Raw genomic sequence first — 26,675 nt, forward strand, 5'->3', positions numbered from 1 at the left:
CTCACCCATACCACCATCATTAACACGCCCATCGTACGGGTGGGGAAACTGAGGCCTGAGAGGTGACCTGGCTGCAAGTCCGGCAGCCGTCCTGTGGCTGCAAGATGCTGCACCCCTGACTCAGTGCCCCGTCTCCTCCCCTCCCAGATGGGGCACCGGGAGCTGGGCATGGGTGCCACGCCCGGTACTCGGCCTCTCCAGGTGCTGTCAAGAGGCAGTGACGCTCACTGAGTTTATGTGAATGCTAGTGGGTGGTCCCAGGGTAGGGACCAGGCTGTCTCTACAGGCAACACAGGGCTGCCACACAGTATATGCGCACCAGAATCATGGGCTCCCCCAGATTCCATGGGCTAACAGACCCCAGAATCCATGGGCTCCCCAGCAGGCCCTGCTGGTTTTTCACCTGTGTAGGCATCCAACATGAAAAGGTTTAGACCCCAGGTTTTAGACCTGAATGGAGCTGGGCAGCCGGGGCACCATCTTATAAACAGGGTCCCCCAAAACTCAGGGCATGACTCTTGCCAGCGTGTAATCACTGGGCCAGACCCCCGAGTTACCAAGGAGGTTGTGAGAAAAGGCAGATTCCTGGACCCATCCTCAGGGACTCGCCATCAGTGGGTCTGGGGGTGGAGCCGGGGAATCCGCTCAATGTGCCTGCCAGGGGATTCTGACGGACACCATGCTGAAGAAACACCATGAAGGGAAGCAATTTCCCAGCCAGGAGCCTGTGGTCTCAGAAACGTTGGGCTCACTTGCTTCTTATCTCATCCCCCAAAAGATCCAAAACTTCACATGCCCCATTGGTCATTGTATACTTTGCCCCTCCCTGATGGTCTGTGTGGGTGGTTCTTCCCTGACCCGGGCAACCAGACCAAACTTGCCGTCTCAGCGTGCATAGCGTCTGGACAAACGGGTCCCAGGGTGGCAGCATCCGTGCCTGGCCCCCGTGCCTCATTTCGGAGGGGAGGAGATGGGGCACCAAGTCAACATCTAATCTTTACCCTGACTCTAGGTAGCATCTTGCGACCACTAAGCTACGCTCCCCATGGATGGAGAGGGGTCCCAGGCACCTGTCAGAATATGGAGCCTCAACGCCGCCCAGAGGCCTCAAAGTTTCCTCCCCTGTCCTGGAGACTGGTAGTGGCGAGGATACAGGAGACAATGGCAGAGAGCACGCACTCTGTGCTTAGCAGCTGCCACACATGAAGCAATTAAGCTCTTCACTCTCATGAGCTCATCTAATCCTTCGCAACCACCCTGGGAGGTAGAAACTATTATTAACCCCATTTTCCAGATGAGGGACATTAAGTGACTCATTCTGGGTCATGTGGCTAGAAACAGCAGGGCTGGGATTTGAACCTGGGGAGTCCGGCCAGCTCCTGAGCCCCAGCTGTCACCATCAGGCTGTGCTACCTCCATAAACGCTGAGCCTTGGCCACAGCCTCGAGGGGGATCAGAAGCTGGAGGCAAGAGAGGCCCAACAACCCTGACTGTAGGAGAGAAAGGTAGACGGCAGGTCCAACACTGGGCTGAGAGTCACTTAAGAGAAAAAACAAACCTGGGCCACCCCGAGGCAGAAGGCAGGTAGTACAGAAGAACACAGGACCTATTGCGGTCAAGTTGGAAGGTCAAGGTCAGTATCCACAAGTTCAGGGAAACAAGTCGCTCTGAAGAGAGCAATCAAGTCTCCCTTAGCCTCATTTGCATCACGAGAAATTGACACACTGTAACTGAGTATACTTCAATTAAAAAAAAATGTCCCATAGGTGCTTTTAAGGATAAAGAAGAATTGAATGATTTTATTGCCAAATAAGTTTGGAATTCTTCTACGCCGTATACCTTATCAGGGGAGTCACAATGGACATCAGCAAAATAAAGGTTCTGATAAGTCCTGCAGCAAAACCTGCTTAGTTTATCTAACTTAGCATTTCTCACACTTAGCTGATCAGGAACCCCTCCCTTTTCCCTGGGACACCCATTGACATTTCACGGAATATGATTTGGGAAATTCTGATATAGAGCAGGGGTTGCAAACCTTCTCTGTAAATAGTATTTCTGAAAATAATATTTTCAGTTTTGTGGGCCAGTGTCTCTGTGACAAGTATTCAGCTCTGCTGTTATAGCACAGAAGCAGGCCTAGGTGATACATAAACCAATAAGGGGGACTGTGTACCAATAAAACTTTATTTATGGACACCAAAATGTGAATTTCATATAAATTTATGTGTCACAAAATACTCTTCTTTTTAAAAAAATTATCTCAGCCATTTAAAAATGTGAAAACTATTCTTAGCTCACAGGCACAAAAAAACAGGCTGGAGGCTGAATTTGGTCCACCAGACAACCTGGTATAGAGCAATGGAAAACTCCAGCACCTTCTAGAACCCACTATAAAGTGTCAAGGGTGTGGAAAAAAGAAGGTTGGTCAGGGGAGGTTGTGGGGGAGAAGAGTGGAAAGAAGTCCAGACTGGAAACAAGACAAGTGTGGTCCTCAACTCTGTGGCCCCCTCCCACATAGCGCGTGCCCGTAGGCGGATAATGCTGGGGAAAAAAATCATAAAATGTATCTACATTGTCTAAATCCACTTGGCAAAACCCAGCATGAATGACAGTAAGAAGAAAAACTTAAAACTGGGACAGTATTTGCAGCTCAAATCACAAAAGGCCAAATGTCCCTAAAATACAAAGGAAAAAGACCGACACCTTTTCTGGACAATGGGCAGGGGAGACTGATGGAGGGGGGCACAGGGAGGAAACAGTAAACAGCTCAGGTGAGCAAGGGCTCAGCCTCGCCCAGAAGAGAGAAGAGCAAAGCAAAGCTACAAGGTCCCGTGTGGCATCTACTGGGTTAGCAGACAGGTAAGTCCGAGGGCGTGTCCTGATGCAGAAGGGGACACAGGTGTCCCCATGCACCGCCGGTGGGGGTGTGAATGGACGGACCTTGCAGGAGGGTAAATTGACAACATCGATTAAACTCACAGACTAACAATGTTGCTTTCAGGAACTGTTCCTAGAGCTACACTCAGCCAAGTCTCCCAGGACATGGGCACTGGGGTTTCCTGCTGCAGCCCCAGTTTATAAGGCGGGGAGACCGGAAAACACCTAGATGTCCATCCCAAGGGGACTGGATAAGTCACTTTGGTGGTAGCAGCAACAACAACTCTCGTTACGGCACGTGTATCATGAGCCATTCTCAGCTCTCGCTCCTCAAAGCACCGTGCGGGGACCCACAGCCTCTGCATCACCTGGGGGCCGTTGCGACCGCAGCTCCCCTCTGCCCTAGACCTGCTGAACCAGAATCTCTATTTTAACAAGAAGCCCAGGGGATTCCTTTGAGCCTTAGGGCACTCACTACCTGTTAAACTCTTCCCGTACTAACTCAATCTCAGAACAACCCAGTGGCCCAGGCTCTCTCATTACCCGAGTGTCACAGATGAAGAGCAAGGCTCTGGGACATTAGGGAAGTTGTCTAAAGTCGCGCAGCGGGTGAATGACACAGCCACTTTCACTCCACACGTACACAAAAACATGCCAGCCTTTACAGAGTCAGGAAGCTCTTTGAAGACTGAAAAGGACCAACCTCCAAGACGAAAAAAGCAAGGTGAAGAACACTGTATGTACTAGGCCGGTATTTGTGGGAGGGGGAAAAAAACGGAGAAGCAGAATCTGCGAGTAATCGCTTAGATCACAGAAGGCATCTCTGAGAAGAAAGAGATCCAGTGTGTGGAAACAGCTGCCCCTGGGGGTGGAAGTCAGCAGCTGGGGGAGGAAGTCAGGGGGAAACTGTTCACCACTGAAACATCTGTGACTTACGAATTTTGAGCCTGGGCATGTATTACCTGTTGTAAATTTTTTTTTAACTGGTGTAAGGAAGAAGTTACTCACCCTAAAACCATCCCCACGCCGTAAGTAATACACTTCGGGGAAGGAGAAATTGGCACCGCCAGGCCTACCCTAGTCCCCCACTCACCTTCCCTCTGCCCGTCCCAGGAAAGATGGATGAGCGGCGGGGAGTGACAGGTGCAGGGGGAGGGCAGGTGAGCAGTGGATTTTCCAAGTATCTGGGACCCAGAACCACATTCAGTCTCTTGGAAAGGGCTTAACGCCTTGCACCAGTGCAGTCGTTCTCACTGGGGCAATTTTGCCCTGCGGGGGACATTTGGCAACATCTGGAAATATTCTGGGTGTCACAACTGGGGGATACTGTTAAACATCCTACAATGCCCGTGACACCCCAGAATGTCCCACGTCAAGTTTGAGGAGCCTGCGTCAGATGTAATATGTCCAGGCGTCACCTGGGGCTCAGTGAAAGCACAGGTTCTGATGTGGCAGGCCTGGGACAGGCCAGCATCTGCACTTCTAACTCGGGGAGGCCACCAACGCTGGTGTGGGAGTCACACTTGCAGCAACGAGGCCTTACCCGATCCAGCTCTGGCCAACTGTGTAATCGGCTTACGTTAAAGGGGTACATTCATTTTGGACCCAAAGGCCAGACCTTGAGTACTGACTGGGGAGGGGGCAGGAGAAGCCTGCTCTTGACGGAAACGAGCACGTGCACCTGAGACCCTCCTTATGCCCACGGCGGCAGGAGGCGCTGGCACCAGCTGGGGCGGCGGCCAGGGACTTACCATCCAGAGTCTCCACAGACAGCTGCAGGCCCAGGTTGTGCCGTGGGTTGACCACCCAGTGGTTGCTGGTGGCCGTGATGTCAAACACCAGCCAGCCCTCCTCTGAGGCCCAGAGGGTGCGGCTGTCCAGCAGGAACAGGTCCGACTCCCTGCAAGAGAAGAGAGAGGTGCAGGTTCTGGGCCAGCAGGTCGTGGCTCAGTGACTCCATCAGCCAGCCAGCCAGCCAGCCGGCCAGCCACTGCCGGCCAGCCACTGCTGGCCAGGAGGACCTTGCGAGGTGGGGGAGGTGGAGGGAGGTCCCCAAAAGTGGGCTCACCAGACCGAGATCCCGCTGTGGGGACCCTGAGTAGTGGCTGTGGTGGGGAGAGGGCGGGCGGAGGGGTGTGAAGGACGCAGGACGCAGGGAGCTGCCGGCACAAATGTGCCCTTCAAAGCTGTCAGGGGGGTGCCAGTGGGACAGAGCCCAGGAATTACACAACCTCTGCGATGCTGGAAGTCTCAGGGAACAGAAGTGCACGTTTGTTGGCTTCTTCACCACTTACCAGGCACTGTCCCAAGTGTTCTACACATATTGTCTCATTCGATTCTCACAACTTTAAGTCGTGGGGACATTATCATCTCCAACAAATACACGGGAAAACCGTGACTTTCCCAAGGTCACGGAGCCAGGAGGCTGCCAGATTGGGAGTTCGAGCCCACCTGCCGAGCACCAGTGCAGATGCTCTTCATGCCCACGCTATGACGCGACTTCTTCACGAGCCCACCGAGTGTGAGGAGGTGGACCCCTACGCTGACGTTAGTAATAGAGGTAGTCGTTTAAGTCCCTCTTCCTCAGATTTTGCAGTAGCAAAATGGGTAAAACTACAATTGATCTTGTAGTGGATGGAGGATGGATGGATGGATGGATGGCTGGATGGATGGATGGATTGAAGGATGGATGAGTGGATGGATGGGTGGATGGATTTTTACTTTCCTAGACAGTATATAAGATTTCATAATACATCTTTTGCAGTTTTATTTATAAGGATTATTTATAAGGATTCAAAGTTTACATATTTTGAGTCCTTTGACAGTCAGTTAGGATATTTGAGCCCCTACGTTGCACCAGGCAGTAGGTACAATGGTGAACAGCACCCAACAAGCCCCTGCCCCAGGGCATTGACAGCATCTCTCAGACCTGGATCTAACTTTCCTGGGAATTAAGTGGATCTTCTCTGCTCAAACATCATCAGACATAGCGACTATTCATTGAGCACTTGCCGTGTGCCAGGCCCTGGGACAGGTCATGTCATTGAGTCCTTACAATAACTCTGTGAGGTGGGACATATTAACCGCACCATTGTGCAGATCACAAAAGTGAGGCTCAGAGAGGCAGAGTTGCTCACCCGGAGTCTCACTGTTAGAACTCAGCCGAGGCAGGGCTGGAACCCAACCAGGCCACCTGCAAGGCTTGCAACCAGGGCTTTCAGGCACTACCTTTACTCAGGTGTAGCTGTCATCATTTCAGAGCCTCTGGCAGAGCAAACTCATTGGAATATAAGCCACTAAGCTCTTGGCTGAAGCTGAACAGCAGACACTACTTTAGATGAGGCACACGCCTCCCCAGTGACCCCATCCCCAACTCTCCCTCCTAAAAATGGCGCCAACTACCCCCATTACTCTTGCGTGTGTGGCCTGGAGATCTCCAAGTCTGTGAGCTTTGTCCAATTGTAATTCCATTGTATGCCATCCCACATTCGACATCTACCAAGCGCATTAATATGTACAAGACTCAGAGGAGGCATGAAGACAACAAATTGGTAATGCTGGGCCAGCGTCTCAAACCTCCTTTAACTCAGAACCGAGTGGAAAAGCACTGGGAGGTTAACAGTCACTCCAAGAAGTCCACACAGGGGTGGAGAACCAGGCTCAGAAACAGACAGGAGCCACAGCAGGCGTGAGGGTGCAGGGCTGCTGTCAAAGGAATGACCTTGAGCTGTATTTCCCTCTTTGAGTCTCCCCATCCGAACGTCTCAGGGTGGAGGATCTAGGTGGCCTGGTCAAGTCCGTGCCCTGCCCTTGGCCATGGGAGGACAGGGTATTCCACGACCGTGGACAACACCACCAGGGCCACGAGATGGAAACAGGGGTTATACCCCACCACGCCCCTCCAAACCCCACTTTCTAAGCAATATTCAGTAATTGCCGGAACCCAATTCAGACAATGCTGAATTACACGACGCCATGCAGGTGAACGAGATACGACTTCTGATCTGATGGCCAACAAAATGTAGCCACAATACAAGGCAGTATGTTGTCTCCCAGCCAGCCAAGCTGAAGTCCCTTGTGACTGTAGGAAACTCACCACCTCTCTCACACAGAGGGGCTGAGAAGCAGGGAAGCCTTTTTAGAGATGCTAAGCTTGACTTTCCAGTTCAAACTGAATTAAAACAACCAGACAATCCTTCATGACCCGTTTGCTGCTGCTTCTTCCTAGGGCCCTTTCAGAGGTAGTTCAGAACTGACCTGGGGGATGTCCACACAGATTTTAGACTTACAGACAAGAATTCCCACTGTCTTCACCTCCAATTTGCCTTGATGACTTTCCTGGCTATGGAGAGTTACCAAGACTGTCCGTGAACCAGTGAGCTGTTCTCAACAATGAACAGATGAGAGAAGACACACCACTCGGAATCACAACAATTCCCTCACTCACCCAGGCTCCAGGGCCGTGGGAGGAGACACCCACACCCCAGAGCAAGAAGTCACAAACCTGGGGGGTGGCTTTGCTGGAAAAGGGTGATCTGCAGGAAAATGTGATCAGATACCCGGATACGCCCTGACGGACAGCAAAACAATGAAGAGTAACTTAGGGAACAGAATCAGGCCTTTGAACAGTGAATGCCTTGCCAAACGATACTCAGCGTTCTCTCGTTACAGCCCGGCACACCGGGGCCCAGATGTTGCAGGCTGGCGTTGACTCACCGTGAGTCAGCAGGCACACACGGGCCCCGCTCCCCCGAGTCCTGGTGTGCAGTTTGTTCCAGGCGTGCTGGGAAGAGCTGAGCCTTCGTTGAAGGCATCAGGACAGGAGAGCCCTGTTGAGGTGGTGAGAGTCACATGCTCACACGGGCTTCGCTTTTAGATCGAAAGCCCAGCCTGAAGTTGGCCACGTGAACGGGACAACAGAGAACTTACTCAGCAGCCAAGTCCAGACTGACGGCCGGGAAAGTGGGAATTTCTCACTGCCACCTTGAGCATCTTACTGGAACCCAACAGTTCTTACAGCCAGGAGGAACTAACCAGCCCTCTGTGATATCTGCATCGACCTTGAACATGCTGGCCTCCCTGACCCAGCCCAGGTGAGAGCAGAGACGGGAAGGGCTCAGGCGGAGGGCCCCAGGGACCCTAAATGCATTCTTTGCCCTTTCCCATCGCTGAACATCTAGGTGCTTTCCATGTACCAGTTCCCTGGTCAGGTCATTGTTCCTATTTTATAGATGAGGAGAGTGAGGTTCAGAGAGGTAAGTCCGACTGTCCACATCGATAAACCTTCCAAGAGACAGAACCCGGATACGGCGGGGCTGGAAGTGTGACCTGAGGACTCGAGTACTTAAAGCCCCGTCACCTCCTTAACTCACTCTCTTGCCAAGGGACAAGAGACACAGGAAGCTGTTGAATTCTGCACGATGCGTGTTATTTGCCTGACATTGTGTGGAGCAGGGAAGATACTCAAGGAGGATGAAGTCCAGGTGGCAGAAAATGGAGAAGGCAGGCAAGGCCAGCTGGCTGATTCTGGAGCCTCAGTTTCCTCCTCTGTAAGACGGAGATGATGTCATCTTCTTCAGCAACTGGGGACAGCCACATGGAGCCGAGCCTAGTGACAGACTCTCAAGGCTCCTGGAGCATCGCTGTAGTTACGAGTCATGGATGTGTTGGTGTACGTTCTCCGCTGGACTGTGGGAAATTCTAGGATGTGGACTTTATCTACCTTGTCCCCAGTCATATGCGACCTCCCAAGATCCATGGAACAATAGACCATACGTCCATTCAAACAATGTTCACCTTTGACTCCAAAATTCATCAGACAAGTGTTGTAGGCTTTCCTGCAAATACGGCCACCAACAAGTCCTCCTATCTCTGCTCACATGCAGCGCTCCATAGATCAGTCAGGTCCGCTCCCCACTGCTGAAGTCTGGGCTGGCTGACCCATCTGACTTGCTGTGACCAGTAGGACCCAGTGGAAGGGGCGCCTGGCCATGTCCAGAGCTAGGACACAAGAGGCTTAGCAGTTCTGTTTTTGCAGGCCCCTGGATGGGGAAACTTGACCACTCTGCTGAAGGAAGATCACATGGAAGGGGAGGAGGGCTGCGGCTGTGAAGGAGGAGGGTCTGAGAAGGGGGAGAGAGACAGAGACAGAGAGAGAGAGAAAGATCAAGCCAGCCCCCAGCATGGGCGTTCCAGCCCCAGCCAAGCTCCCAGCTTCACCCAATGACCACAGCAGACACTCCAAAGAGTAGAAACACTGCCCAGCTGAGCCCGGCCCAAATTCCTGAGCAATAAAATGATTGTTGTTTTAGCCACTGAGTTGTGGGTGGTTTGTTCAGCACAGAGATAGAACCCAAACACAGTCATGCTGCTCGTAACAGAAAAACTGAAAACGAACCATCTACTGAGAGGGACTGGCAAAAACAAGGTGCATCCAAGCACTACGTGGCTGTTTCAAAGGACTGTATAAACCCAAACTTCTTGACAAGGAAGAAAAATAGTATGAAGCAAAAAGGTGCTATAAAACAGGATGTGTAGTATGCAAATTTCTGGGAAAATACACATTGCAAAAATTGGTAAAAAGAAAAAAAATAGAAAATTTGAGTCACCCAATATGCATTAATGAATTGAATTAGAAACAAAAGGCCTTTCCCATCCCACACTCAGACGGTTTTTTACTATATTTTTACCAAATTTACCAAATTATCAAGAGATAATTCCTTCTTATACAACTTGGTCAAGAAAATGGAAGAGGTCAAACTGAGAACCTGTGTTGTGAAGCTAGCATGCTACTGATTCCACAAATGGGCATTTCCCTAAAGATATACAAATGGCCAATGAACATATGAAAAGATGGTCAACATCATTAGCCATTAGGGAAATGCAAATCAAAACCACAGTAAGATAGTACTTCATAGCCACCAGGATGGCTAAAACCCAAAACACAGACAGTAGCAAGTGTTGACAAGGATGTGGAGGAGTTGGAACCCTCATACACTGCTGGGGGGAATGTAAAATGATACAGGGACTTTGGAAGATAGTATGGCAGTTTTTCAAAGGGTAAAACACAGAATTACCATAAGACCCAGTAATTTTATGGCCCAAGAGAAATAAAAATCCTGTACATGAATGTTCATAGCAGAATTACTCATAATAGCCGGAAAAAAAAAAAAAAGGAAACAGCTAAAAACCACCAGCTGATGAATGGGTAAAGAAAATGTGGTACGCCCATACAGTGGAATACTACTAGGCAATAAAAAGGCATGAAGCACTGACACCAGCTACAATGTGGGTGAACTTTGAAATCATTACGTTAGTAAAAGAAGTCAGACACAGAGGAGTGCAGATCGTATGATTTCAATCCTATGACGTGTCCAGAAGAGGCAAATCCACAGGCACTGAAAGATCAGTAGTTGTCAAGAGGGGGAAATGGGGGGAGGGTGGCTGCTGATAGGAATGAAGTTTCCTTTGGGGTGATGAACAGGATCGAACATCAAATAGCACAGCTCTGAATATACTAACAACCAATGAATAATCCACTTTACAAGGTTGAATTGGGTGGTATGTGAATTCTAGCTCAATAAAGCTGTATTTCAAAGAATGAATAAGGCCAACCTAAGCCCAAAATAGAGAGCACGGTGTCACTATGCTAATAATTTTGCTAAGGTTAAGACACCCATGCATGCAAAGCCTATATGCATATACCCTGGAGTTTCAGCAACAATTCAGCCTGAAGGCTGTTTCTTCCCTCGACACACATACATCAATACTGTCTCAAGTTAGCAAACACATTCTATTTCTGAAAGAAGTGAGATTGTATGGGGTCCACAAAGTTCCACGTTTTACCTGGTCTGCGGAACAAACACGGGCAAGGTGGCTGGCTTGGCTTTACCCCCTCTTAGGGGTGGAGATGGTTTTGCCGGCTCCTCCAAGCTCACAAAGAGGCATCGGAGCTGGGGTACAAACCTGGCATTCCCTCCAGCTTCTCATGCTGCTTTCGATGAAAGAAATAGCAGAAGACCCGGAAGGTGGAATTCTCCCCTCCCGAAACCCAGGCTCCCCCAAAGCGCTGCTCTCTGGGAAGTTTGAACCACCAGTGACCCCAACTCCGTGGCAGGGAGCGGTGTTAATGTTCAACCACCAGCCTGGGGCAGAGTGCTGCTGGGGAGTGCGGGCTTCTCCTCCCAGGGGCACCCATGAGAGCAGGCCGAGACCTACCCACAGGGGGAAGCAGGAAGAAGCGCACACCGTTACCGCGCCTGGGTTCCAGCATCTCAGCCGACCTTCCTCTGGAAAATTCCACCACGGTGGAAAAGTGGGTATTTTAAAATCTCCAACGTGGGAAGGTGGAAAGTCCTTTTTTTTTTCCTTCCCCCCTCTGGCTTCTTAGAGACTATTTAGAGACTGTGATCTCAAGGGCCTTCACCCACAACCCACTCCCAGAGTAGTTAAGAGCCCCATGCAGGACAAAGGACACCACCCCCTCAGACCAGCCCTGAAGAAACTGTTCACGCTTTGCACACACTCAGCTCTTAGGAATACAGCCATGAGACTAGCAAAACGTGGCCAAGACTGGAAGCCTGCGGATCCTTCTGGCCCCTGGCTCCCGAGGCAGGAGCATGTGGGTCCCACCTGGGTCCCTCAGGGCCCACTGCCCCATCTCCTGGGACCGTCCCTGTCTAGTCTCAGGACCCAATTTCACTCTTCTTCCTTCCTACCCTACAGGACAGGGGGGTGTGACACCTCCTTCCACCTGACAGTGAGGCCCAACCATCCAGGGTCCTACAGCCAAACAGGAGCTTGGAAACTTGCTCCAAGACCAGAGTCTTGTGCACAGGTCGCTGGTGGCTACATGGGCAGCAGAACCCAGTCCTGGGCCTCAAGCTTGGGCAGTGATGGAACATGTTCTTATCATCACAGCCTGAGAACCAGTCTCATGTCCTCTGGGATCCCTCAGACACAGCCCATCACCTTCAGGGAGCTGGAGTTTGGAAGGACCACATTCTGAGTCATCCAAGGTCTCTCTAGGAAGCCTGGCTGGTGGTTGGGGGGCATTAGCACCCCAAAACCGCATCCTAGGCACCTACTGTGTGCCAAGCTCTTGAGTGACATTCTCTCGCCCAATCCTTCCTCTTCCGAGGTAGATATAATTACAGCCTCTATGTTATAGATAAGACAACTGAGGAGCAGGGGCATTAAGACAGCATCCGGCTAGTGAGTGGCAGGCCCCCGACGGAAGTGCCGTGAAGCACGTGGGGCCAGCCTTCATATCGGTACCCCCGGCCAGGAACCCCTCCCCGGGCTTAGAGGAGGCAGAGTGAATCCAAGAGAGAATGTACTGGTCCAGTGCCAAGTGTCCCCCCCGCACTATCAAAGAAAGGGAAACGAGCTTCAGATTCTGTGGTATGCAGAATGCTCCTCTCCCCGCCCAAGATGTCCACATTTAATCTCCAGAACCTGTGCATTCCATGGCAAAAGGGACTTTGCAGAAGTGATTAAATGAAGGACTTTTGAGATGGGAGATCATCCTAGATTATCCAGGTGGGCCCCATGTAACTATAAGGGTCCTTATAAGGAACAGAAGAAGACAGGAGGGAAATGTCAGAACAGAAGCAGAGGGTAGAGTGATGTGACAGCTGGCAGGGGCCACGAGCCAAGGAACGCAGGTACATTTAGAAGCTGGAAAAGGCAAGGAAACAGATTATCCCCTAGAGCCTGCAGAAGGAATGCAGCCGCGGGGACACCTTGAAATTAGCCCGGTGAGACCCATTTCAGATTTCTGACCTCCAGCGCTATAAAATAACAAATGTGTGTTAGGCCACAAGGGTGTGGTAATTTGTTATAGCAGCCAGAGGAACTAAGAGTTTCACTCCTAAAACCTATTCTGAACACCTCCTAGGTCTCAGGAGCTCCACTGGGAACTGAAGACAGAAAAAAGCCAGAGACGGACCTCTGGGTCCAGGGTCTGTGAGAACCTCGCACAGTGAGGACAATTAAACCCTGACTGAGTGTTCTCTGGGCGAGCAAAACAAAGAAAAGCACTGGATTTGAGGGGTGAGCAGGGATGATGCAACCTAGAGGGCAGGAAGGGTGTTCTGGCAGAGGGAACAGAATGTGCAAAGCCTTGTGAGAGAGGCTATTGAGGAGAGGGTGCAGGTGTTTGGGGAGCACAGAGGCAGGCAGGCGGTGGCACATATCTGCAGGGTGGCCTCTGGCCATGGGAAAGTGCAGCTGCTGAGAGACTGGGAGGCTGGGAGTTTTAAGCAGGGAGTGGAAATAACTGGCTTTAGGCAGACCTTCCCTCACCCCTGCCCTGACCCTGGCCTTGACTCTGACCCTCACCATCACCCTCACCCTCACTATCTCTGGCTCTTTGGAAAACTGCAGGGCTGGACATCTTACTTTTAGAACCCTGCAGGTTGCTCAGAAGACAGCGCACGATGGAGAAGCCAGAGCTTTCCCAGGCTGACGTGATGTCACGGACGGGGAGCTGGATGAGTCAGGCTGGGGAAGCAGCAGCCCGCAGTGCACCTGGAGTCAGACCAGCAAACGCCAGCCCTGCGGGGAGGCCGGGAAGGAGATCAAAGGAGCCCACGGAGGAAGTCAGGCGTGGCCGCCATGAGGCTCCCGGGCCCAGGGAGTGCCCCTCTTGGGCCCTGGGCAGGGGGGACCCAGCCCCAGTCCCGACACCCCACCGGGGGCTTCAGGGAATGCCCAGCCTTCCGTCCAACTCACTCAGCCAGTCCCTGGCGTCCAGGATGGGAAGATGAAGTCAGGGAGGTCTGAGGCTTTTTTTAAACACATTTTTTTTTAGGACCATGCATATCCAGGAAGACTAAAATTAAGTCATTTGGGGAAAAGGTGGAAAAGTACACAGAGAAGCACAATACCCTCCTCCCACAGCCAGAGCACGAGTCACCAGCCCACAGCTTCCCTGCCCTGAGACCATCTGTATGTCTGTCTGTCCCTCCTCTCTTCCTCCACCTTCCCGCCGCCCTCCTCCCGCCTGGGCATTCACAAGAACACTCGTGTCCAGAGTTCAAGAAGCCTCTGTTATCAAAGTCAGGACCAAGTCAGCAGCCATTAAGGCCTGGGCCTCAGTTTCCCCATCTGCAAGAGGAAGGGTTTGGAGTTTACTGAGGTCTTGAAAACTGCCTCCCATGAATAAGATATCCGAGAGGAAAATGAAAGGGTTGAAAATCCAAAGGGCTCTGTAGTCAGAGAAGACTGGGAAGCACCATATGATCGCTGCTTCTTAAGGGATTTCAAAATGCACATGAGCTCTTTAAAGGCTCTGAGAAGTCCCGCTACAAAGAATTGTCTACTCCTGCCATGGAGGGCGGTTAAAGAGGCCCTCACTCTTGTGTGGGGGCGGGAGGTGGAGAAGGATGAGGACTGCAACTAAAAATGGGATGCCGTTGCCAGCAGGAGAAAACATTCAGGAGGTCTAAGTGGAGCCCAGGATCCTTTCGGTGATGAAGTCCCCAGGGTAGTCCTTGGGTCGCACTTTGGGTGGTCAGGGAAGTTGGCATTACAACACGACGTTTAGGGTCCTAGGAAAGTTGAGATCAAATCCCCATGAGTGACCCTGGGCAAGCCAACCCCTGTCTTTCAGGTTCTTTCGTCTGTAAAGTGGAGATAACAATGAGGGTTATTCTGAGGATGTGTTAACTGGGCTGATGTAGTCGAGATGCCAGCTCAAGGCTCTGGGTTGCAGACCTCACTCACAGCCTCATCATTCTGACCCTCATTCCAGATGCAGTGATCTTGGAACAAGCCTGGCTCAGAGACAGCTCACTGAACCCTATGACACCTGAGAGCGGGGTGCTGCTGTCCCCTCTCACAAGCGGGAGGCTGAGGCTCGGGGAAGCTTACAAATGCTCCCAGAGTGGCGAGCTGCCACCTGGAGGAAGCCACCCACCTCGTCCCACACTCCCTCTGTCCGCAGCAGCCTGCTCGGGCTTCCAGAACCTCACATCTGAACAGATGACTGCCCTGCCCTAAACCCTTTATCAGCTCTGGGGATAAAAAGCCAAACTTCCCTCATGTTTCTTAAGGGAGACAAGGTAACTGACGGTCCAAACAGGGAAACTCTGGGGGAGAGAAAGGAGGCACATTAACTCCAGACGAGCACACGGGGGCATTTGGTCACCCTACCTATAGGCTCTGGGTGGTCGGGCCCCCCTCCCTCCCCAATGCCTCTTCTCACCCATTCTCTTTCTGCCAGGCCCCCAGGGTACCAGCCGCCCCAGGCTCCTTTCAGACTTTTACCTACACCAGACTCCAGCCCATTCCAGGCCTCTGTACAGGCTGTTCCTGCTGCCTGGAATGCTGTTCCCTATCCCTTCACCCCCGTCATGCCTGTGCATTCTGCAGCTCCCCAGGGAAGCTTCCCCTGACGCCTTTCACATCCTCGTTAGACATCCTCAGAGCCTCTCCTTTCCAGCACCCAGGCTGGACTTTAAATTTGTTAATACAGTTATTTGGGTTTTCCCCTTTCCCCAAAGCATTTTAAGCTTCTTATTGGCAAGAGCCAGTCCTACTTTGCTCACTGCTGTTGGAGCCCCAGCACCTAGCAAACAACACGGTACACAGTAGGTCTCAAACATACATTGCATGAATGTGCTGGCATCTTTGGAGTTTCTTACCAGCCAAGGAGGTTTTCTGTTGTCAATTTCTGTAGTTCGTGTTATAAAAAAAGGAAGAGTGTTTTTTCAAATGGCCTAGGTGCTTCCAGAAATGCATTTGTCTCCAGTTCCCTGGGCCTCAGCCCACCGTCCCACCTCGAACCCCCCCCAGGGAGCCCTCTCTCAAGTCATAGGTACCAGGCTGCCTTATCACACACACTGGCCCGCCCCCGGGCACCTCCACGTCCCCCGCCTTCTGCGGGCCTGCCTGGGTGATCAGAGGGTGGCCAAACCACCCCAGCCGACCCCCCATTTGGAGGCCGCCCAGCCATTTGGGGCTTCACTTCGCCCATTTCTGTGTCCTCATCACTTCGTCAGCTCCTTTATCCACACATGTAGGGAGAAGCCAAGAGGATGCAGACAGGCAGGGAGCCGGGGCTGGGAAGAAAGTCAATCTCAAATTTACTTTTAGACCCAACTCTTATTCCTCCTTACTTAAGACTCCAGAGTTTGGGCCACAGAATTTCCAAAAATCAGAGGCCCTGTCCTTCTGTTTAACCTGGGCAGGATCCATATGGAAACCAAATGATGAGAAGCGGCCACGCTGGGGACTTCAGTGCTCGGAGGGGAACCATAAAGACCCCTGGCCCCCACTCCCAGAACCACCAGGCCTGTGGGGGGCCCTGCGGGGCTTCTGAGACGGCCTGGGAAATCCCACGCGGCTGGGCAGCTGCCTGTGGCTGGCACCACGGAGGGGGGCGGGTGAGACATCCAGGATGGGACACTCATCTTTCGAGACTTTCCCCGGTTGCCCCATTTCCTCCGGCCTCCAGCTCTGGACCAAAATAGCACGAGGTAAATTCAGCCTCTTTCACGCGTACTCAACGGAATAAACACACCAACACAAACACAGCTTTCCTGCTGGGTCTCCTGCCTTTTTTTTTTTTTTTTTTAAAAAGAACCACAGACTTTTTAAAGATTCCAAACCCAGACGCAGAAAAGTTAAGCCAAGCAGGCAGACAAGGGAGAAAGGAAATGAACTTAGCAGTGGAGTCTGCAGACAGAAGCAAGTGTCGTGAGGACCACGTTCCACGTTCAAGGTTTTCAAAAACAAAGGCCAGATGAGAACAACTGGATGCAGAGGCGGGAGGGGATGTCTGAGACCGCGGATCCTTAAACCAACGAGTGGTGGCCAGGAAGAAGGGAGGCTGAGGACACACCTGCTGTGCCAGGAGGCATACGCACCTGACGCCACTGAACCTCACAGCCCTACCAGGTGGACACTCTTGGCCTCTGTCATATTTTGAGGCCCCCCAGGAACAGATCCTGAGTCAAGGATTTGAATGCAAGTGGTTCGTCTGAGAAGTGACCCCAGGAACCACTTGGGTTGGGAGTGTGGGAAGCGGGGCAGGGATGGAAAGAGAACAAAACAGGGAGCTGTGCGCATCTGGGGCTCATATCCACTGGGACCCCTGGGTGCTGCATGAACACAGCTCAGCGTGGTGCTTCCTGGGGCGTGAGGATGCTGGGGTACATAGCCACCTGGCCCTGCCCACCTGCAACGGAGGGCTGCTCCCAGGACCTCGACTCCGCAGTGGGGGACACACGCTCCTTGGGTCAGAGAAAGCCCTGGGCAGGACAGGCTGGTGCTGAGCAGAAGCATCTGGTCTGCGGCTCCAGCCAGCCGCCATCGCAGGAAGAAGGGACAGAGGCCCTGTCGAAAGTCACAGCTGGTGAGGCCAACAGGCAGGAGCTGCCCACCCCGGCAGCCAGACGTGGGCTGGAGGAGCAATTGCAGGGACCCCGCCCACGATGGCCTCGGGAGATAGGGCCTGCGAGAGCAGACCCAGCGATGAAGTGGAGGCCAGCGGTCCCTCTTACGGCTCAGGAATCGAGACCAAGGGCCTCACAGATTCTTCTCCTAGGAATTCAGGGCCCCAGAGATGCACCCCGAGCCCTGCACGTGTGATGCCGGACGAAGCTGGACTCTGACGGAAAATGCTTTCCAGGCAGAATTCCCATTTCCTTTCCCTTGACAATGGCAGGTTTCTCTCCTCGTTCTAACTCTTAGTCCTCCCTGCAAACCCGACTCACAAACCACCCCGCCTCCCTCCTCCACTCCCCCGGCCTACGGGCCTGACCCTGGAGCCAAAGGTTGAGCCCAAATCCCTCACCCCACACCATCGACGGGAGATGAGAAGTCTGCTTCTGGACCCAAGTATCATCTTTCAGGAGCCCCTACCTAGGCCCTGAGGAAGAACCAAAAATTTAAAAAACCCTACCCCTTAAAAGGTTCTCACAATCTAGTTTTCACTCAAGAAGCCAAACCGTAGGCTCGGTGCTAAGTCCCAGGGGCATGATGGTCAGAAGCCCCCAAGGTCACAGAACGTCCCAGGCTGAGGACCTAGTAATCTTGACCACCTGCGTCCAGGCTCAGAGGACAGCGAGACCACAGCACGGGATGTGGGATTTGAGCTGGCTTTTAAAAAGGGCAGGGTTGAGACAGACTGAGCAGCAGTGGGAGAGGATGAAGCATAAACGCTCTGCCAACAGCTGGACGGCATCACAGTTGTCAGAAACGCATCTAAGAAAACTCACGGGCAGGAGGAGACAGGACGACTGCATGTCACGCGTGCCCTGGATGGGGTCCTGGAGCAGCAGGGCACCGGGTGTGAAACAGGGAAGGCTGGGCACATGACTGACTTCAGTTCATAACAGTAACACAGCCACGTGGGCTCACTAATGACGGCAGCTGCACCCCGCTCATGTGAGAGGTTAACAGGGGCCCCGGGCACAGCGCGCAGGGGAGCTCTCTGCGCCATCTACTCCATGTTTCCGGGAGTCTAGACCTGTTTTAAAAAATAAGATCTGGTAATAAAAAGTCCATTGTATTTTTCTAAAATCTGGTTTCTGGTGGTGGAGGGATTAAACTAGAGCAAGAAGGCTGGAGAGACGAGGAAGGGAGATGGGCTGGGGCAGCAGAGGCCAGAAAACAAGGTATCTCCAGAGGACAGGGGGTGTGCGAGAGCCAAGCCGGCTACATCACAGGTTGTGTGTGTGTGTGTGTGTGTGTGTGTGTGTGTGTGTGTGTGTACAAGGAGGCAGCTGGAAGTGAGGCTGGAGCTGGACTGTAGAAGGTGTGCAGCCCTGGACAAAAGCGCTGGACTTGCGAGGTACAGACGAGAAGCATCCAGACACACAGAGACATCAACAGTCCCTGTACCCAGGGCGCTCTCAGGGCCAGCCTCGCGGGCATATGACCTGTGCAGTCACCCAGGCCCACCCATAGGACTCCATGCTTGGTTTAATGCTCTGCAGTCGCTGCCTTATGATCCTTAATGTATTTTCTTAAATAAAGTTACATTTTTTGTTTTTTTTAAATGGAAGTACTAGGGATTGGACCCAGGATCTCGCGCATGCTAAGCATGTGCCCCACCCCCAAGCCACACCCACTCCCCCCGGCCGTGCATTTTTAACACGTAGTCCTGCATTTTCATTTTGCACTGGGTCTCACAAATGAGGCGACCAGTCCTAGGAGCTCGTTGTTGACAATTAATAATAATAGCTACATACTGTATGATTCCAGCTATATGGTATTCTGGAAAAGGCAAAATTATAGCGACAAGTAAGATCAGTAGTTGCCAGGGGTTGAGGGGAGGGGAAGGATGAACAGACAGAGCACAGAGGATTTTTAGGGCAGGGAAAACACTCTACGTACGGATACTGTGATGGTGGACACATGTCATACGCATTTGCCCAGAGCCACAGAATGTGCAGCAGCAAGAGTGACCCCTGATGTAAACTAGGGACTTTGGGTGATAATGACGTGTCAATGAAGGTTCATGAATGATAACAAAGGTCCCATCTGGTGGGGATGTGGATAATGGGGGGTGCTGTGCATGTGTGGGAGCAGCGTGGGGGGTGAAGGGGAAATCTCTCCTTTCAATTTTACTGTGAACCTGAAATGCTCTAAAAAATCTTAAAAAAAAAAAAAAAAGCAGAATACTGAGACTTCTAGCCCCGACATCAGATCAGTTGGGGTTGGACATGGAAATCTGTGCTTCTCCCTTTAAAAGGGGTCCCAGGTGGTTCTGACAACAGCTCGGGCTGGGCCTTCCCACCCGGACCACGGGGCCGATGGAAGCCTGCGAGTAGGTGCACGGCGGGAGCTGAGCAGTGCTTAGCGGGTGGACAGCAGTGAGCGAGACCAAGGGAAGGCAGAAGACAGGGATGGGGAGGCACCCTCGCTCCAAGCCTGGCTCAGGCTTGTCCAGAAGTGCAGCATCTCAGGCCCTCCCACCTGGGCTCCTCGGCTCCGGGGGGCTTTTCCTCCCAGGCGCCAGTACCCCCTTCCCCTGTGAGCATCCAGAGAGGAAGTGCCCCTTCCCGCCAGTGCTTCGCCACCAGGGGCCGTTGGGTTCCCATAGGAGACGTGTGACAGTATCTGTAGATACTTTAGGTTGTCATGCCTTGGCAGTGTCATCTCACGAGTGGAGGCCAAGGAGGCAGTCAAACACCTAAACACCCTAAACCCACCTGCAGGGCAGCCCCTACTGTCAGCAGTGCTGAGGGTGGAAAACCCGCCGGAAGCAGTCCTGATGGCTGCGGAGGTACCAGAGCCTCAGCTCCTTGACCACTGGCTGGGGTGAGGGGCGCACCACCACCGCCAGAAGTCCCTGCCGGAGGAGGGAGCCAAAGTCACCTTCCGTGGGACTCTGTGCGGTACCAGCCTGGCCGCCTGGCTGCAGGCACACTTCCCCACACTCCTGCCTTTTCTGGAAACATTTTCTCAGCATTCACTTTCACACACAGTCCTCCTCTCAGGGTTTGGCTTCAGGGAAACCAGACCTGAGATCAGTGACCAGCAGCCTTCACTCGATGGCATAGTCACTCAGTGAGCTGTGGCTGCCTCACTTAGTGGAGCTGTACTGAGGATTCAGGCCAAGCGCAGATTAGGCAGGGAGGAGCGCTGTGATCCATTAGCCATGCCTGCCTTGGGTCCCCGAGGGGACATGGTGGCACGCATGCTGGACTGCAGGCCAGATGTCAGCTTTCCTTCCTCCATTCTTAGAGTGACAAAATGCAAAGCCATGGACATTGTGGAGGAAAAAGAAGAAAATGGTGCTGACGGAGGCTAGCAACGGGAAGACAAAGGAAGGACCAGTGTTTGGAAGAACCTTGAGCATTTGCCCAGATGCTGACTTGAACCTGAACTTGAAGTAGCCAAGGGCCTCCTTAACTGCAGTTGACTCCTTTAAAACATGATCTTTCTGGTGAGCCTGTATTTCCCATCCTTTCTGAGTTCACATCTGAGCGGGCACTTTTCTCCCCAGCTACAGATGACCGCTCGTGCCCAAACTGAAAAATATTAATTCTCTCTGTCTCCTGCCAAAAAGGCTAAAGCAATTACAGGCCCTGATATGAAACACAGATGTTAATGCATTTGGAAAAACAGACTCCTATAGACGAGCCGAGGTCCAAGTACGAAGCGCTTTTGGAATTAAAGTGCCGGGATCGAGTCATCCAGCCAGCCCCCGACACTAAAGCCCATTCTTCCCCAAATTCGCTCCAGCGTAGGGAACCTGGGGCCTCAGCACACATGCTGACATGTCCCCTATTTGCAGATGAGAACCAATCCACTCTTGGGTATCCACTGGCACACAAGCTCGAAATAATATAATTATAATCGTGACAGGGAAACTTCCCAAGATCGGAAAGTATTATAATTACGGGCAATTTTCACTTTTTGGAAATTGGGCTCAGATGCTGAAGAAAGGTTGTAAACGAGGCGCTCTCGGGTTTCAGCTCTGGAAGAGAGAACACATTGGAAGATTCGCTAGGATGAATGGGCCCAAGACTGGAGATGCTTGGGTGTGAGAGGAGGGCCAGCAGGTACCTGTTTCCCACGTCCTCGAGCTGGCCACCGCGCGTGGTGCTGAAACTCCCCCGTGCGAGACACAGCCGTGTCTGCCAGCTCAAAAGGCCCATGGCTGGAACGTCAGATTGTTCTTCAGCCACTTGTGCACATGTGTTTTGCTGAGCACCTGCTATATGCCAGGTTCCAGGTACAAAGGATACGACAGTGAGCAGAACAGACCAAACGCCTGCCCTCCTGGAGCGCCCACCCCTGCCCCGGCCACCACCATGGTCACCGCAGCTCCCACTGAGCTTTGCCGAGGCCTGATGAGGCTCACGAGGGTCCAAGACCCACGCAAGTTCATGCAGCTCCCAAGTGGTGGAGTAGAAGGTGAATCCAGTCACCTCTGAAGCCCCTGGTCTTTACCAACTGTCTACACAGCATCACTGGGGCAAGAGGGGCAGGCCTTCCACCTTCTCTGCCTCAGTTCCCTGGTGCAGAAGATATCCTCGCCTCCCATTACTGGATTCCTAGGGTTGCCGCGAAGGCAAAGGGAAACGTGTACCCTCCAGCGAGGGAGGAAAACCAGATGTGACTGGGGAGGGAGGCAAACTTCCTTTCCTCAGTCCCTGCCCTGCTATCGTGCCTCAGTTTCCTTGTCTGTAAAGTGGGGTGGACGATGGTACCTCCCTCGGGGGGCTGTGAGGGGAAGGACAGAGCGCTGCGTAGTCTGTGCTCAGAACAATCAGCATTGTCATGGTCACTGTCAGCGAAGGCAGCCAGTTATTCTCTCAGTTCAGAGAGATGTTACCCAAACAGGAGCATGATCACATCGTGAATTCAAAAGGCACTGGCCAAACGGGTGAGAGGAAAAGGAGCAGCCCTCTCCTACAGGGCAGGTCTGCAAGGGGGCCGCCTCACGGGACCTTGACCTTCATGGCCATTACGCGTTAAGTCCACGTGGAGTGACGGGAAGAGGGCAGCTTAGCATCATCTGTCACCTCCTTTCCCAGAAAGGCATCTAGGCTGCCATCCACTCACACCGGCCCTCACTAGCACTGTCCACACCCCACGTGCTTCCAGCAGGACAGGAGTCTCCACTTTCCTTGAACGGATGAAGTGACTCTGCAAGGGCCCTCAGATCCCCAAAGGGGCAGGACAGAATAGGGAGCAAGTCCACTCTGGGGACTTTAAAAAAAAAAACACTAGTGCCAAGGCGATACCAGGACCAGTTACATCAGAATTCTGGGGGTGGGGCCTTGGCACCCCTAATTTTACTTAATAGCTGGTTTTGAACTCCACCTCCACTGTGTGACCTGGGGAGGATCACTTGGCCTCTCTGTGTCCCAGTGACCTCATGCACCAGACGGGAGAACAGAGACTTCTCAAGCTTATCTTGAGAACTAAGAGAGTACGTGCAACTCACAAGCACTCGACGAATAGGATTTGCCACCACTGGTTCCCTGAGCACCACCCACGTCTTCCCTGTAAAGTCAGTTTGGGGATGAAGTAAGGAAGGAAATAGAAGGCATAGAGATTTTAAAAACCACCAAGGCTCACAGTGGCCTTCACTCACGGGACAGGAGACCAGTGGACATTTGGTGCCGGGCTGCCGAGCAGGGCAGGCTGACTGCGCTTCGGCCACTCGACCCCAGCTGGACGCAGCAGCTGGCCACCGGCTCAGCAGGGGCCGCTGGAGGCAGGCTTTTTCAGAGTGATCCCTTTGGACACACAAGTGGACCTCAAGAGCTCCTGTGTCCTTCTGAAGCCACTCCGTGCTGGGATTTGAAGGGGGTCCTGGAGGGAGGCAGCCAGGAGAAGTCACCTTGACCAAGCCACTCTCCTCTGACCTTCCAAAACGTTCCGGCTGTGCCGGAAAGTCAGTGCTCCCTCCTTGCCCTCTAGGGAGCTGAACCAGCAACTCCTGAGAAAGCCACTCAAAACCAGAGCTCACACCCTGGGGCTGAGGTGTAGTGGTGAGAGGTTAAAGCCAGGAGATGTGGAACCAGGCACGTAGGCAGCAAGAAGGCTCTGGAAGCTTCCAGAAGCCTCCAGAACCAGAGCTCAACAGGATCTCCACTCTCAGCCAGCCCCTTCCCTGTGCTGCTGAGACTGCCAGTCAGGGCCTGGACCACACTTTGGGTTCAATCCTGTGGGAGAAAACAGTCTTCTTTGAGAGACCAAGCCAAAAGGAACCTGGGGGCCTGGACCAGAAGACACCTCTCCCCTTGCCTCTCGGGCACGTTAAGACAGCCCACAGGTAAGAGAGGAGAGATCCCGGCCACCAGTTCTCAGCCCTGGCTCCGCAGGGAACCACCTGGGAGTTTTAAAAAGGCCAGCCCCAGCCCCGATTCTGATGTACCCACAGTTGGAAAAGAGCCCCAGGTGATTCTAATCACAGCCAAGGGCGAGGACCTCAGCTGGGGACTCACACTCGCCCTGTTTGAGCCTGGTTCCTGCAGTGGAGGAAATCTGTACAAGCAAGAAGTACCAGGGTGTTGCTATGGCCAAGAACATGAGCCCTGGAATCTAAGAGACCAGAGTTCGAGTCCCACCTCTGCCACATTTGAGCTGTGTGATCTCAGGTAGGTTACTTCCCCTCTCTGAGCCAGTTTCCACACCTATAAAATGGGGATATCAAATCTTTACAGGATCAATTCCAAGGCACAAAATGAAAGTGAAGCGTGCACCAAATGATGAGAAGCCTCGAGCAGGGGGTGGGGATGGCAAAGACTTAGGAAGGGTCCAATGACCCGCCACCCTGGGGCCACCCCTCGGGCACAGGGACCACAGACGCTCTCCCAGTAAGACATCCTCGACACCGGGCACCTTCCCACTCGCTTCTGTGCATGGCATCCTCTGGGAGTTTGTCAGCAACACAGAAGCTCCGGCTGCATCCCAGCAAGCCGCCTGACCCAGAGCCTGCGTTTTCACCTGATAGTGGGGGAGTTGTGTCACTAGGCTGAGCTGTTAAAGGGCAAGGATGCCCCTGGGCTCAGGCCAGGGAAGCTCTGGATGAAGCTTCCTTCTGGAGAGGAGGGAAGAGCTGCGGCAGGTGTGTATTCCTGGATGGTTGGGGGCACTGGCTCAGGAGACCGATGCACCTCCTCCACGCGGGGAGCTGGGAGCCCTGCACAGGGCTGGGGGTGTGGTGCTGGTGGGGCTGTGGGTTTCGGCGCCCCAACCTGGGCAGCACAGGCTCAGCGCTTGCCTCCGCCCTCAGTGCCGCGAGCTGCCTTGGGCTGGAGGGAACTGGCGAGCAGCCCCGCTGCCCCCTCCTCTGGCCCATCCCGGGGACATTCCCTCTTCCTCAGAGTGACTCAGGCTGCAGCTGATCCAATCTTGGCCCCAGAGACCACTCTGAGGTCAACCTCCTGGCAGCCAAAGTCCCTGAGACAGACCAAGGGACATTTTTCATCCAGCGGCCAACTTCATCCCAACCTCGGCAGCGACTGCCCACAAGCGGGTCCCGCTGGCCTGGCTGGCCTGCGGCCCCCAGGGTGTCTCACTGAGCAGCTGTGTCCCCTCCAGGTGCGGCAGCACTTGTGGGGAGGGAAGCTCAGATCTTCGAGAAGGAAGGGGAAGGGTGGGGCTGGAAGTTGCCCAATCTCAGTTCCTCGAATAAAACCCTTTAGCTTGCAGGACCCCCACTCAACACCCTCATCTTGAGCTGGAACCAGAGTTTGAGCCACTGGGGCAGAAGTGGGACCAGTTTCTGGAAGCCAAGCCTCAGCAGGTCAGCCCCAGGCCCTGGATTCAGAGAAGGAGGGTAAGACTCCAATCCCCGAGCCCCTCACCCCCAACTCCCAGCAAGGCCACTGGAGCCAAGGTCACCATCCCCAGACCTGCCTCTTGGCACCCACCCACCCCACGACCGCCCAGGGCGGCCCCGGCACGCCTCTGCGGCTGTTTGGGGCCTGCTGCAAGCGCAGCCCGAGGGCTGTGGAAGGCCTCCAGCTAGGCTCATTATCGGAATTTAATCTGGATTCCGAGAGATCAAGAGGACTCCGTGGAAAGTGGCCGCCACAGGGAGAGAGGCGCTGAGGCCGCCCCGAAGCCGGCTAATCCGCAGCACCCCCAGGGCTTTCCTGGAGCTCAGGCCGGGGCTCGCCGGAGAGCCAGGTGTCCCAGCTCTGCGCTCCGCATGGCTGGGCGGTCGGCCTCAGGGAGGCCACGGCTCCCTTCGCAGGGGGAGCAGGCGGCCACCCAGCAGGGCGGTGGGGGCAGGCTCAGGACTCCTCAGTGATCAGATCAGACAAGGGCCTTCAGCTCGAAGAACACGTGTGGCACAGGCTGGGGAAATACAAACGAGCGCTCCAGCTTGAAGCAAGCTCCTCCATCCCCGTCAGAGACGGCATAATTAAGGACTTTAGCAAAGGGGGCAAAGACAGTACCGCAGCCCGAACCTGGAGCTCTCCATTCTCCTAAGGAGGCCTCTGCATTCCTGGCGACGAGGATGACGATGGTGAGGGTGGTGGTGATGGTGACAGTGATGGCGATGACACTAATGTCTGGTAAACCTTTACTGAGCGCTTGCTATGCTTTAAGTAACCATGTTAACTCCCTTTATCCTCACCACAACCCTGGGAGGTTGATCAGCTATTATTCCCATTGTACAGGGGAGGAAACTGAGGCTCTGAGGGGTTACTACTTCCCAAGGCCACACTGGTACGTAGCGTTGGGATTCGAATCCACACTCCACTAATAGCTAAGTTATCCTGGGGAATTACACAATAGGATCATTCGCTTCTGGATCCAAAAACAAAACAACCCACCCAGAAAAAAAAAATCAATATTTTTTTGGAAAAAAATGTTAACTTTTGCAGAATGAGGGCCCTGCTTCCCAGTTTCAAGTATAGAAAGGAAGTTTAGACATCTGAAGCAAGCAGCCCCTCCGTCCCCTCCCACTGCCTCTCGTTCCACTCCCGGCTCTACCTTCTGCTTTGCACCTGCCACGTCATCCTAGGTCGCCTCCTCTGCTTGACTGTCACCTCCCCAAGGGCAGGGACTGGGGTCGTATCATTTCCACCACTGCACAGCCCACAGCGGGTGCTCAAACATTTGAGGGACTCAGTCTCCCAGCAAAGCCCAAAGCCCCCTGAGGCGGGAACCCAACGCTGGGCTGAGCATCCTCAGCGATGGTCTGTGGCCACGCTGCTCATCGGGGCAGCCTGCCATGCTAGCCACAGAGCTGCTGACAGCTGCCCCACCGGTCCCTCTTCCAACCACAGTGACTCAGGCCTTCCCCACTCCCAGGGCCACTAGATCCACCGCGTGGATCTAAAGCAGGGTCGAGGAGGTGGCCCCTTCAAGCT

The 26,675-nt window shown here is 53.3% G+C and overlaps 1 protein-coding gene across 2 annotated transcripts in view; it reads right to left on the reverse strand.

Annotated features, from left to right (window-relative positions):
- Positions 1-26,675, reverse strand: part of BMP7 (bone morphogenetic protein 7) — an 87,368-nt gene that overhangs the window by 24,920 nt on the left and 35,773 nt on the right. For both annotated transcript variants that reach the window (XM_010958583.3, XM_010958582.3), the window contains exon 3: positions 4,629-4,777. In XM_010958583.3, coding sequence (XP_010956885.1) covers positions 4,629-4,777 — 149 coding nt within the window. The remainder of the gene's footprint in view (positions 1-4,628; positions 4,778-26,675) is intronic.

Source organism: Camelus bactrianus, chromosome 19 (assembly GCF_048773025.1).
Source record: "Camelus bactrianus isolate YW-2024 breed Bactrian camel chromosome 19, ASM4877302v1, whole genome shotgun sequence".
In the NCBI taxonomy this organism is placed as follows: domain Eukaryota; kingdom Metazoa; phylum Chordata; class Mammalia; order Artiodactyla; family Camelidae; genus Camelus; species Camelus bactrianus.